The 13,880-nt window shown below is 48.1% G+C and overlaps 1 protein-coding gene across 8 annotated transcripts in view; it reads right to left on the reverse strand.

Annotated features, from left to right (window-relative positions):
• The window catches only part of Meis2 (Meis homeobox 2), a 204,430-nt gene extending 199,843 nt beyond the window's left edge, over positions 1 to 4,587 (reverse strand). For 4 of the 8 annotated variants that reach the window (XM_071608073.1, XM_071608071.1, XM_071608077.1 and 1 more), the window contains exons 1-4: positions 4,328 to 4,587; positions 2,865 to 3,097; positions 1,161 to 1,302; positions 412 to 462 (exon numbers count right to left, since the gene is read on the reverse strand). In XM_071608073.1, the coding sequence (XP_071464174.1) occupies positions 412 to 462; positions 1,161 to 1,302; positions 2,865 to 3,097; positions 4,328 to 4,339 (438 nt within the window). In that variant the 5' untranslated portion in view covers positions 4,340 to 4,587. Of the gene's footprint in view, positions 1 to 411; positions 463 to 1,160; positions 1,303 to 2,864; positions 3,098 to 3,758; positions 3,894 to 4,327 lie in introns of those variants that run through there. The other 4 variants (XM_071608074.1, XM_071608072.1, XM_071608078.1 and 1 more) reach the window with 1 other exon arrangement.
• Between the last annotated feature and the right edge of the window lie 9,293 nt (positions 4,588 to 13,880).

The following is a 13,880-nucleotide window of genomic DNA, read 5'->3' on the forward strand; positions in this document are numbered from 1 at the left end:
CTGGCCCTCACCCCCAGCCCCCACCCCCAGCCCGCCCTCCACCGCGCCAGCAGTTACTTCCTTCGGGTTAGCCGCCCGGGGCTCGGCCGCCTGCCCCAGCAAACAGAGGAAATAACTCACTTCTCTCAGCTTATTCCCGAGGCCGAGACCTGGGAAGCATCCCCTGCTCTCGTTCTCGGCGCCGCGTCCCGGGTTTCTGCCTCGGTGGGCTTTGCTCCCCCCTTGACGTCCGTCCCGCCCCTCACTCGCCATTTCCCTCGCGGGGGCTCTAAGCTATTCCCTTCCTCCCTGTAGCCCCAGAGCGCCAAAAGAGGTCTCTGCTTGACTCCCTGGAACTACAGCAGAAATTGGGTGCTTCTGGTCATGGGAGGGGGGCGAGGCTGGGGTAAAGAAAGAAACAGAGAGCCTTACCAAATTGTCCAGCTCTGGATTTGAGGAAAAAAGTGGCTTTTCGGCGCGAACCTATAAGAAGCAGGGAAATTCAGCATGAATTACCATCCCATTTTAAAGAAAAACCCTGTCACAGACTAAACTGGAGTGTGAGAGTGGGATGGTGGAGGGCAGTGGCGGAGAAGAGGAGAGGCACTTGGGTAAAACACATGAAGCAAAGTGGTGCCTTAAATTAGTGGGAACGGCTGAAAAAGAATCAGGCCCTTCTGGTCCTGGCCCCGTTAAGGGAGACTTGGTACCACTATGCGCTAGCAGGGACCTCAGGGCCGCAGTTCCCTCTTGTCCAGCGGTCCAAGAGGCTTTGGCTCTCCACTCCCTCACCTCCGCGCCCCGCGCGTACCACTCAGAGAGGCGCCCAGCTTCCTTGGCTCCCGGGCACTCCCAGGTCCCTAACAGCCCCTCTCCCCAATTCTTGTTCAAGTAGCTGCAGGCAGGGGAAAAGGCCAAGCCCCAGATTAGGAACAGGTCAACTTTAATTCGAGGGTCGAGCCCCTGTATTCCTGGCTGGGGGGGAAAACAAACACCCATATTTATCTCCGCTTCCAATTCGCCTCCAGGCTCAGAGATGGGGAGGAGGCGTAGTGTGCCGACTGGGCCAGAGGAACAGATCGGGTGTCCCTGCCTTTTCCTCCTCTTTCAAGTAAATGTCTAAAGAAAGGGGAGGGAGAGTTAAGAGCTGCAGGAGGGTGAGCGGGTCAAGAAGGTTGGACCTGCTTGGCGAAGACTGCGATGTCCTCGTTGAAGGAGTCGGAGGAGCAGACGTCTCCGCCGGCCACTCCGGGTTCCCGGGGAGTGCAGGTCGCCAGCTCGCACTTCTCAAAGACCAGAGCTAACAGAGGAAACAACGGGTGCCTAACGGGCAGCGCCACGCAGAGACATACACACGGAGACGGGGTGCAGAGGGGAAGGAGCAAGAACTGTAATCAACAAGTTTGGAGGGTTTGGATTCCTTCTTTAATACAACAGGCACGCATCACACTTTACAACCCTTCCTCAGTCAGCCGAGCCTGGGCCAGAAACAGAAAGGAAAAACAGCCTGCCTGGCCCCTACCCTCAGCTCAGAAGTCTCTCACATCTGGTCAGAGAAGTCTCCGGCCACTTTAGCCCGCCAAATAAAAACAGCCTCAGTTGGAACGTACTGAAACATCCAAGAAACTCGGGTAATCTGGAGCCCTGAGTTCATCCATACCCATTCCCCACTACAGAGGCCACCGAACCAACTCTTGCTAACCAACCTTTACCTCCCAAGAAAGAAACACTCTTTAAAATTATATATATATATATATATATATATATATATATATATATATATATACACACACACACACACACACACCTTTAACGGGCATTCCAAACAAGGCCGACGGCTTCACCTACATACACACTGGAGTGACATTTCCTAGATTCGAGAATGTTCTTCCAATCTTTCTAACCCCTTGCATTATAAACTAGTTTGTTCTACTTCTAGTAAAACCTGAGTGTGGGGGCCAAAATAATAAGAACGTTAAAAGTCGAACAGCTTCCTTCCAAAGACCACATTTCCCCCAGCATTGCAGCAGACAAAAATAAAAGAATCGCGTTTTAAAACTTGGAAGTGTGCTTGCGCGTATGCCCTTTGTGTTCCTTGGGCGCTTTAGCTACACTTCGGGATGCTTGCGGCCTCTGGCTTTAGGCTCAGTTGCTGTTTACGCACTGTCCCCTCCCCTCGGCATCCCGCCGCCTTCCCCACCTACCCTTGGCCGGAAGAGCCCGTGTTGTACACATTTGGACCTTGCATTCCCACCCCTCCTGGAGTTCTCAGAATATAAAATAATTTTCAACCATCTCCCTTACTTCCCCCAAGAGTCTCTCTATGCAAGCAGCAGTCCCTTCCACCCCGCTGCACTTTAAGGTCTGCCCCTTTATTTACAAAGAATTAAGAAGTGGGTGATTAGAACTTCCTGGCCGACAGAAGCAGCCCTGATCTCAGCTCAAGCTGCATTTAGTGACTCCCAGACCCACAAGTATGAAACAGAAGAGGAGGGAAAAACACATCAAGTTGCTCCTCAGCTACAGGAAACTTTCCCCTTGTCAAGGCCTCTGCTAGGGGGCTTGAAAAAAACTAGTCCTGCGTCCTTTGGCCAGGAATCTTGTCCTTGGGGAGAAGGCCCTAGCAAGGTTCTGAGAACTCAGTCACTCCGGGCTGTGGGGTTTGGAGTGACCGGGCCGTGGGAGTGGAGGAAGCTATATCTTCCGGGTCTCTGACTCAAAGGGCAGAAGGGCAGGCTCCTCCACTGTCCTTTCCTAAGTCAGGCAGCACCCCCATGCAGAAATAACTCTCCACTTAGCCGTCCATCCCCCGCCCCCCACAAAGACAAACACACACTCTCACTCACACTCACACACAGTAAGCTGGGTCCGGGGGGTCGGTTTACCCATAGATCGCGTCCTTGTCTCGCTTCAAGGCGTCGTTGACAGCAGAGCCCATGCTGGCCGGCATGACATTGGGGTGCGGGGCGTGCGCGCCGTAGTGCTGCGTGGCGTGGAGCGGCGGCCCGTGGTTCAGGTGATGAACCGGGGGAATCGGCCGCGGCGCGTGAGGGTCTCCGTACATGGAAGCGGGAACCCCTACTCCGTCCATCCCGCCGTAATGGGGCAGCTCATCGTACTGTCAGAACCCGGCAAGGAGGAGGGGGCGCAGGGGATGGAGAAAGAACAGAGGGAGGAAAGAGAAAAAGAAGCAGGGAGAAGGAATCGTACAGAAAAGTGGGGATGGGACAGAGATGAGAGAGACAAGGAGAGGGGAGAGAGGAGGGGGGAGAAAAAGGGGGGAGGGCGAGAGAGAGAGAGAGAGAGAGAGAATAAAAATAAAAACAAAGTCAGAAAGGAGAAAAGTACCGAGCTCAAGTTGAACATACAGAAACCAAACCAGTCGAAACAACGGAGTTGAAAGTTGTGGGGGGAAATGTTTTAAAATCTCAATGAAAAAGTATGAGCCAAGAGCAGCATTTAGAGAAGGAAGAGGAGGCGGCGAGGCCGGGGATTGAAGGGGCGCAGGGAGGCCCCGCTCCCGCCGGAGGCAGCAGAACCGTAGTGAGCCAACCGAGGGAGAAGTGGAGTTAGTGTGAGGAGGAAGCCCCGGATCCCACCCCTAACCCCCCTTCGCCTCCTCCAGAGGATCCAATAAATCAAAAGGCGAAATGAAACAAAATAAAGAGAAGAAAAACGCTAATAATCAGGACGAGAACGCCAAGGACGAGGGAAGACTAGGGCCAGTGCCTCCCCGGGGGCAGGGAGCGGAGGGTGGGGAGGAATAACGTGAAAGTTACCAGAAACATTATTTAGCCGCGGATTCCCTGCGTCCTTGTCAATTTCAGAGACAAAACAAGCAGCCCAGGCTAGTCTAGGCGGCGGCGGCGCAGCGGCTGCGGCAGCGCGGCCCCAGCGGCGGCCCCGGCGGCGGCGGCTCCTACGCAGCCCGCGCCCGCCCCGAGCCGCGGGAGCAGCGGCAGCAGCGGCGCAGCAGCGGCAGCAGGAGAACCAGGGGAATCGCGCTGCTGGGGTAAAAGCTGGAGCGAGGCGAAAGCGTGTAACAATTGCACACGCACGCACACACACACACACACACCACTCACACGCACTCGCCGCCCGCCCGCTCGCACAGCGCTGGAACACGCGCGCCTAGACACGCACACACGCACGCACACACACTCGCACACACGCAGAGGCACGGGGGGGAAAGAAGCCGATGAATAATTTTGCTGCTATTTTTTAAAATACTGGCCGCCATCATTAAGCAGCGAGCAGCAGCAGCAGCTTGAAAGGAGAGGAGGCATCGGGGCAGGCCCCTCTTAGGAGAGGATTTATATCTAGGTAAGTGTTGGAGATTTAAACCTACCCTTTGCGCCATCAGTCTGCGCTCCAATAAACTCCTGGATGTGTCGTATATTTAATATCCCAGTCCGGATAAGAAAGTGATCTAGGCTGAAGATTCCTTTTTTTTTTTTTTTTTCCAAACCAAGGAGACTTCTCCCAATTCTCCAATATGTTATTTTTAGGGGAGGGGGGAGCCCAGGCAAAACAACGAAGAGTTTTTTTTTTTTTCTGTAATATTTCTTCTTTTTCTCTTTTTTCCTCTTCTTCCTCCTCCTCCTGATCTTCCTCCTCCTCCTCCACCTCCTCCTCCTCCCCCCACCCCTCCTCCTCCTCCTCTTCGGTCCTCCTTTCCCCCTCTTTCTCTTCTCTTCCTCTCAGTTGGAAAAAAAAAGAAAAAAGAAAGAAAAGAAAAAGAAGAAAAAGAAGAAAAAAAAATTGTCAAGCCCCCGAACTGAAGGTTACGAGCCGCCCGTCAGCAGCCCACATGTAACCGAACTGTCGTGTTTCATGGCTTTTTGCCACTCCAGCTGTCAATCAAAGCCCGGAATGTCAAGGTAGTGAATGAATGATGGTTGATGATGATGAAGAGGAGGAATCTTTCAGACCCGTTTTTTTTTTTTCTTCCAGTAAAACTCCGCGAGGGGTTTCTGCTTCTTGATTTTTTTCCTCCCCCCTCCCCCCTCTTTTAGCTTTGCCCCCGCTGTATCTCTAATATGATCCTCTCTCTTTAAAGTATTGTTCAAAGAAGGCAAGGAGAAAAATCAAGAAAAAAAAAAAGAATAGTTTGCAAAAATTGGACTTCCTCCCCCCCTTTTCTGGTAGGTATTTTGTCTCTCCCTCTCTCTCTCTTTCTCGCTCGCTCGCTCTCACTCGCGCTCGCTCTCTCGCGCTCGCTCTCTCGCTCTCTTTCTCTCTCTGGGAGATGAGTGAGTGTCAGTAGGTGTTGGCAGGTTGGCTGCTGCCTGGCTTATAGAAGAGCCTCAGTTTGGCGGCGCGGGTCGGCGGCGGGAGAACGAAATGACGGAACCCGGAAGTCGTGGTGGCCATAGCCCGTCGTACGGCGGAGACACATCCCGGGAGTGGGGAGCGGGAGCGAGGAGGAGCGCGCTGCGCGGAGCCTCTGATATGCAGCGAGTGCGATCGGACGGCCCTGGCTGGGAGGGGGGACGGGGGAGGTGGGGGAAGGGGGAGGGGAGGCTGGAGCCGAGAGGACCCGAGCAAATCAGCGTGCCTGCTTCACCGCGGGGACGGGAGGGGAGGAGTGAGGGGGGAGGAAGAAGAGGGGGGTTGAGAGAGAGAGGGAGAGACAGGGGGAGAGAAAGAGGGGGGAGGAAGGGGGAGAGGGGGAGAGAGGGAGAGAGAGAGAGAGAGAGAGAGAGAGAGAGAGGAAGAGAGTGCGCGCCTGTGTGCGTACGCGCTCGCGCGCGCGCGCTAGAATGTGGAGAAAGGGAGAGAGAGAGGCAAGGAGAGAGAAAATGAGAGAAAGAAGAGGACAGGGAGAGCACAGAGAGGAAAACTGCAGAAAACCACAGGGAAAGTACGGTACAGACTCAGATCTTTTCATTTTTAAAAAACTTCTGGTTTTTCTTCCCCCCATCACTCCCGACTCCTGCCTAACTGGGTCGTATCGGGGACGTTTGGCATGGCGCTCTCGCTTTTGTTCCTTTTAACTTCGTAGTCCCTTTTCTACTCTGCCCGCCGATTACAGGGCTCAGAAGTCTTCCTGATAAAGTCCAAGGGCAGCAGGCTCTGCAGACGGTATTACCAACGGGCTAGATTTTTTTTTTTTTTTAAGTGATACTTTCTTCCCGGTGCAGATTCGGGACCCCTGGACCCTTGTTGTCAATATTCATTTTTTTTTCCAGGACAAGAAGAGACCAGCTTAACTCAGAGCACATTCCCTCAAAGCGGTGCAAAGGGGTCACTCCGGAGAATCTTTGGGGGTCGTGGCGGAATCAAGAAGTTGGAAGTGGGGAAGGAGATGTTTGGACATTTGATGTCCGATGTAGCTAAGGGGGTGTGTAGGGGTGTGTGTGTGTGTGTGCGCGCGCGCGCACGCGCGCGCGACTGCTGTGCGCTTCCAAAGTGGATCTTACTTAGAGCTGGGAAGAACGGGAGGGAAAGAAAGAAGGAAAGAAAAAAGAGTGTAAAGAGAGATGTTGCCTAGTAAGTAGTGGCTGGTGCTCCCTGCTCAGCTTTGTTGTGATCTTCCGAGGCGCAGCGGCCCGGCCGCGGTATAAAATAAAGGGCTAATGGTTGTGTTAATTACAACGGGTGATTTTGCTGGGTAGAGAAGATGGGGCCGGCTCCAAAGGAACTTTTGCCAAAAAGACAAGGAAGATTGTGGAGGAAGGAAGGTAACTCCCCCTCACCGTTTGTGTGGAAACTAGTTTTGGCGGGTGTCTGCTACAGTCGTTGGCCAGAGCGGCACCCGGCATTACCTCTGCGAGGCCGGTTTCTCAGCGGCAGTGCGTCAATCACGCGGAGCCTGGAGCTGGGGGCGGAGCTATGGTCAACCCTAGCGCGCCGCACCGCGACTCCAGCAGCCCCCGCATCCTCTCAGCTCGCCGGGGCTCCCTCCGCTGGGAGCGTGCCCTCTCCCCAACTGCTCGCCTTCGCCGTGATTCACGGTCCTTAGCCCTCAAAACCGAAAACACCCTGTTCTTCAACAGCCGCCTCCCTTCCCAACTCTGAACACATTCTGGAAATTAGAAAGTAGTGTATGCTCCGCGCGCGGCTTTGACCGGACTTTCCCGCGGGGGCGGCGGGTGGGGGGAGTGGATGGGAGTGGTTAGGAAGAGTAAAGTGTAAGTGTGTGTGTGTGTGTGTGTGTGTGTGTGTGTGTGTGTATTTAGAGAAAGAAGGAAAGGCGGGTGGGAGGGTTCTTTTTTGGCCCCCTTGCATCTTTTCAGCTTCACTGTAAGCTTTTGGGCAACACAAACTAGACTAAAATTGCAGCCTGCAGAGACTTCAAGTGGAGTCGGAGAAATTTGGCCTCCTTTTAATAGGGCTGGGGAATGAGCTCCGGAGGTCAATAAAGCCCTCCAAAAATGATGAATGATTGAGCACCTGTGATGATGATAGTGATTACCGGAGCAATTAAACAGTTTGATTAAATGAGCCATCATAACAATGATGTCTGAGGGAACCGGGCCTCACGTATAAAGAAAGGCAGTTCCGAGGGGCTGGCAGAGTCGAGGGTAGGGCAACTCCAAGGAGAGAGGGACTGCGGTTCGCGAGGTTTTTGGGCTGGTCGTCAGAGCACGGGCCTTAGGTTCCTGGTGCTTCAGGTTTTCCGCCACTTTGCCCGGCTTCAAGCCTGGAAGAGAGTGAAAGGTTATGAAACCTGAAAATTGGGGAGAGGGGAGTGTCCTCCCTCCACACCTCCCGCCCCTCTCTCTCTTCTCTCTCTCTCTCTCTCTCTCTCTCTCTCTCTCTCTCTCCTCTCCTCTCCTCTCTCTCTCCCCCCTAGAAGAACTCCAAGATTAAAAATATCCTCGTTTGATGCTGAGTTGCTTATCGACATGTAAGAAAAGGTGAGTAAAAGAGAAGACTCAAAATTTGGGGGGGGGGGAGTTGTTTTCCAGAATGTTATTCCAAGCGGCAGTTAAGCGAATTTCAGTTTATCCGGGGGGCGGGGGGGGGGGGGCGTGGGGGGAGAGGGGAGAGAGAGAGAGAGAGAGAGAGAGAGAGAGAGAGAGAGAGAGATCTACTCTGGTCTCACTACAGATCGTTCTCTGGTGCAGCGCCGCTGGTTTAGAAGTTTATACTCAGTTTTTCTCTTCCAGTTCTTAAATTCAATGTTGGTATTTACTGTCGCAATAGGATTATTGTTGTTTTAAATGTCCTGTTAAGAGCGAGCCAGTTACTTTTCTTTATAAAAGAAGCTCCTCGATTTTCTTGATAAACGCATCTTTTCTGAAGATCAACTTAATGCTGAACCTCTGGATCGCATAGTCTTCTAACACTCAGTGTTGTTACCTTGCGCTTCTTTTATCACCGCCCTTTCCCCCGTAGGGATGCACTAAAGCGAGTTAGCATTAAAAAATATTTCTTCGTGGCAACATAACTGAGTAAAACCACTCAGCCTAACAGATGATTTCTGTTTTTAAACAATTGTTAAACTAAAAATGGTTTGATTATCTGGTAGTAATCTGGGGTTTTACAGAAAAAGGAAAGTATAAACTGTTTTCATCTTTTGGGAGGCGGAAGGCATTTTTAACCTCAATTCTCCTTCTTACTTTCTTTCTCTCTAATATTCTATAACTTCGCTAGCATTTTATTGAATACATTAAAGCAAACAATGGGATAATCTGGTTAGATGTAGGAGGGAGACAGAAATATGACATTTTAAGATACTGACAGAGGAAAAAGATCTTTAACTCTTAGTTAAGAAGTGTGAGAATAGTAAAAGTGCAGCACTACTGGAGGACATGTGTGTGGTTTTAAAATTCACCAACTGTATAAAGAGAGATCCCAAATTTCTTGCAACTAAAAAGATTTCACTTATCCAGTTGCATGTTGTTTGTGAAATTGTTAGTTTAAAATAGCAGTCCTCTGTGGTGGGTTATCTAGGACGTAAAGTTGGAGTTGTTTCAGCGTATTGTCTCTCAATCAATCTGATGATTTCAGAGGACTGTTATAATCAGCAGCTTGAGGCTATTTTATTAATAGAGCCGAAAAGGCTCATCTAAGATTTAAGAATTTCTTAAATTCTTAAATTTAAGAAATTTAGTTCTCCATCCTCAATTTTCCAACCCAACAGAAGCCATTTCACAGCAGTGGGGTAACCCTGCTTTCTGATGTCTAACCTGGCGGTACATGGCTGATGCCCCAGTCTCAGCTTTGGCAGTCCCACCCAGGCTGCAGGAGGCTCATCTGCTCTACCCCATTTGGGGTAAAGGGAAAGTAGGTGGGGCTGGCCCAGGAGACAAGCAAGAGATGGGGGTCACAGGAGGAGGCACACACCTCCGTCAACAGTCAGCTCCTTCTGACCAGGCTGGAAATGGTTTTAACAGGCGGTAAAATTTCATCTTGCGGTGTCAAATTGGGGTCATTTTGGGGTTAGAGTTCTCAGTGTCCGAGAGGAGCTGTCCAGCTGCGTGGGGACTCATTAACTGCAAAAGATCTGTTTCAGTAAAAACAATTCAAAGACAATCAGAAGGCTAAAGACCCTCTACAAATCGCATTTTACAAGTGCCCCAGAACAAATGTGGATGGTGAAACCTATTTCTTCAGAATCCCAAATCAGCTACTTAGCTCTGGAGTGGGGGGTGGGGGCATTGCATTAAAAAAAAAAAAAGTGAAAGGGAGGGGACCCAGGAGTGGGAGTGAACAGGAGCGGAATGGAGCCTCTCAAATTTAAGAGTCTGTTTTTAATCACCCCTTTCTTACTGAAGCATCCCTAAGACTTCTGAAAACCTTCTTTTCTATTTTTCCTTCTTTTTAGACCCAACACTGCATATTATTATAGGTAACATTTAGGATTTGAAAAGAATAATTTAATCCCCCTATAGTTCCTTAACTTAAAGGGCATTAGTTTTTAGAAGAATAGTTATTTAAAAGAAGCTTTTTATAAACTCAGACTTTATTTTAGGTGGATCTTCCCTTGCTCCTTAAGGAGGCTGTGTGGCCATTTAGTTTTGTTTTCCTTGTTGTTCTTTTTCTTCTTCTTCTTCCTCCTCCTCTTCTTTCTAGAAAGTTATAGATCCTCTGCACAGATAACTCCAGAGTCCTCAGAAATGTGAGGTCTGAAGTGCTAATCTGTGTATTAAAATCAGTTGGTTTAAATCCTTTTTGTCTTCTTACAACAGTTAGAACAATTGATGCCTTGCTAGAGGAGCAAATAAATCCAAACTTAATCTTGTTTGTCACTTTGGTTAATGTTTTGCTTTGGAATATTTTGTATTAAGCAGATTTTTTAAAAACTCAGTTTTTGTGTGTGTGTGTGTAGGGATGTTGTGTTTACTGGTTTGGAAGAAAAATATGAATTATTACTTCAATTTTTAAAAAAGATTCCTTCAGAAAAAAAGGAAAGTGTAGTGTTAAAATAAGAAGCTAGATGTGTGAAATGCCTGAGATTTTAGGATAAAACCAAAGCGATACTTAAAAGTAAAATATATGAAAGAAGGCTCTTTTTTTTTCTTGCATCACTGAACAAATAAAAGGGTGTTAAAATACATTTTGGGGGCTGGGGTTGTGGCTTAGAGGTAGAGCGCTAGCACAGCATGCATGAGGCACTGGGTTCGATCCTCAGCACCACATAAAAATAAAATAAAGGTATTGTGTCCACCTACAACTAAAAAATAAATATTTTTCAAAACTACATTTTGGTGTTCTCTCTCTCTCTCTCTCTCTCTCTCTCTCTCTCTCTCTCTCTCTCTCTCTCTCTCTCTCTCTGAATTCCATCTCTGTCCCCAGGTCTTCTTTCTCCATCTGCAGCACTTTTCTTTGGATTCTAAACAAAACTGGATTTTTGTAGTCTAGCTGTTTCCTCTAAGCTTTCCAGAGTATTTCTAAAATGTTCTTCAAGGAGTTTGATTCCAGTCCTGTAGAGATAGCCCTAAGTCCAGCATTGCTATGACAAAGGCTAAGGGGCTGTCTTGTGCCCCAGACCTGCTGGCTGACAGTTGGAATTTTTGATATATATTTTATTTGACGGTTCCAATAATGTGTTTGTCTCCCCTCCCACCCTTACCCCTTGGAGCCATCTATTACTTTTAAAACACTTCTTCTGGGTAAACCTTGGCTCATCCTTGTGAACTGTTTTTGACCTTCCCAGTAGAGTAACCAGCAGCTCTTGAAAGTTAAGAGGAGAAAGAATTCCACTCCCTTCCTTACCTGTTAACTTTGCTAACTCTCTTCCTAGCTGGGATCAGCAAAGGAATGGGGATTTTTTGTTTGTTTGTTTGTTTGCTAGGATTTTGTTGTTTGTTGGCTTTTTCCTACTTAGGCTTTCTATAGATTTTTCTCCCCACGATTAATGACAATAAATAACCCTACAATTTTTTTAATGTGATGGAATGGGATCATTTAATTTGCTTTCCTTTTGCCCTGTGTTATTCCTTATTTCTCCCAATTTTAGCGGCTTCATGATCTCGCAAAGGGAAGGGTTTCAATAAATAGCCCTCTAGCGCTATCTGGCGGGGCTCCAAACGCGACTTGCTCTCGCTCTCTGTCTTTTCCTCCTTCCCGCGCTCTCATTCTTCCTCTCCCTCTCTCTTCTTTTCCGCTCTTTCGTATCACCACCCACCTTCTCTCATCCTTCAGTCTCTTTTCTAGTTCTTAACCTCGTTTCCAGTGCAGACAGCTTGGAACGACCTAGCCAGGAGCTGATAACCCTCATTACTAGGTGGTGATCTGGCGACGGAACCCTTCCATGTCTTCCATTCCCTACCCAGCGTGGATCACACACGTTCTTTGCTTTTCAGTAACACCTTACTGTTACTAAACTTACTCCTTAAAGTCCCAGAGTGTCGTTTGGCAGTTGTTTGGAGGGGCTTAAAACTACGTTTATGAAGTTTGCAAGGAAGAAATAGGAAAGTGAAATCCTGGGCTGGCGGAGCCTAGTTAAGTTTTAGGTCAGCAGGCCAAGTTTCACTGCGTGTCTGAGGAAGGGTCGGAGCTTCACAGGGGTGAGAACAGCGCACCGGCAGGCCTTCCACAGAGTCAGAGTGGGGGTGCAAGCGGCCTCCCACTGCCTCTGCGGATCCATACTTCACAATGGACGCTTGAGTCTGTGTCCTGGACCTGTCGGATATTTCCCCCACTTCCTTTAACCAGCTTTATCCCCTGCAACTCCTCACTCCCAGCAACAAATTTGGGAAGTGGTGGCAAAGAAATGTAGAGAGTGGGAAAACTCCCTGAAAAACCCCCAGGGCAAAGGGAGGGCAAAGGGGGACCCAAGGAGACTTCCTGAAAACCTAGAGAGGGATGCAGTATTTGCCAGCATCCTCCCTCCTTTTTCGGTTGCACTTTTTATTCGTGGGGTTTTGTTTGTTTGTTGTTTTGTTTTTAAGTAACCTGTAAACACTCAGCAGTGTGGGTGAGGTGAGAGGAAATAGGGACCAAAGGAGAGATTCAGTTCGGGATTAGGTGCTTTAGAATGAGCACCAGGCTTTATCTACACTCTTAAAATTTCCTCCTCCCTCCTCCCCATCCCGCCTTTCCACACACACACACACACACACACACCCTGCACACTCAGCCTTAGAGAAGTCTCCATTCCTCCCCTTTGAACAAACCTCTTCCGTCTAGTCCTTGAAAGACAGGGAAGGACATGTGGCCTGAGGGAGAGTTATGATTGCATTTTCTAAGATTTAGCTTTGACTTTGAAAATTAAGTGAGAGCCATATCCCCAATACAGACCCTATAGGTGGCTACTTCAGGTATGAGGCCTGTGATTTCTGTGATTAGTCAAACACTCATTCCCAATTCTGAAATTTGACCGACAGACACAAAAATGGAAAGGAGGGAGGTGGGTGGCACCATCTTAGGCTCGGTTTCCCAAGAATTGCCCCCACTAGTGTAGGAAGAAATCACAGTTGGGGTGCAAATAATTGAGAAATGTTATTAGGTCATCATTAGCCAAGGTGCAAACAATTGCAGCCCATTTTCACTTAAAATTGACCAGCTCCCAAGTGATAGATCGATTCAGAGTATAAAAATGATGTATCAAAACATCAATGTCGATTATTTGAAATATTGTAGTCGAATTTTTTATTGCTTCATCGGTTAAGTGTCTGAAAGTGCAGTGTTCAAACATATATTTATGTTGTCAATACTGTCAGAACTGTCAGTTTTACTATACTGGATTTGTACTACATTTCGAATTTGCTCATTTACATAAAATGCCCACCCTAGGATTCCCCCACCCCCACCCCATCTCTGGAAAATCCGTGTCAGTTTCCTCAAAGGATTCAGCAATCTTTGCCTACGCTAAAATGTGCACTACCTCTTTTACTCAATTTTCCACAATGAATTTCATGTCTTTTTCTTTTTTTTCTTTTACCATTGGTAACTTTCAGAGGCACTGACTACTTTCTGCTCAACTTTGCCTATCCTTATCTCTTCTCCAAAATGGTATTGACATGCTTGTAAAGTGTCAGGCTTAAATACTCACATCCTGTTTCCAAATTATGCCATTTGAGGAGGAAAAAACAGGAGGAAAAAACAGATTTTACTGCACCTTCTTTGTCACCCTCGGGTAAACTCAGAACTCCACCAGGCAGATGTTCTCACAGGCATCAGGGTCCATCATCAAATTATCTAGAAGTCTGAAGTCTTCCAAGGAAAATGAATTTGGATATATATATATATATATATATATACACACACACATACATACATATATATGTATATATATATATATTTTTTTTTCTTTCTTTCTTTTTCCTTAAAAGCCATGATGGTAGAAAAAGAAATAATACATATGAATGATCAGCACGTTTTACCTTTAAAAGCTTTTGAACTCAATCGAAAGACACAAGTTGGAAGCAGAATTGACAGTTTTAATTCTACCCATTTTCACCTGGCACATCAGATCAGAGGCAATCATTTATTTTATAGGGTGTGGA

This window comes from Marmota flaviventris, chromosome 2 (genome assembly GCF_047511675.1).
Source record: "Marmota flaviventris isolate mMarFla1 chromosome 2, mMarFla1.hap1, whole genome shotgun sequence".
Taxonomy (NCBI): Eukaryota; Metazoa; Chordata; class Mammalia; order Rodentia; family Sciuridae; genus Marmota; species Marmota flaviventris.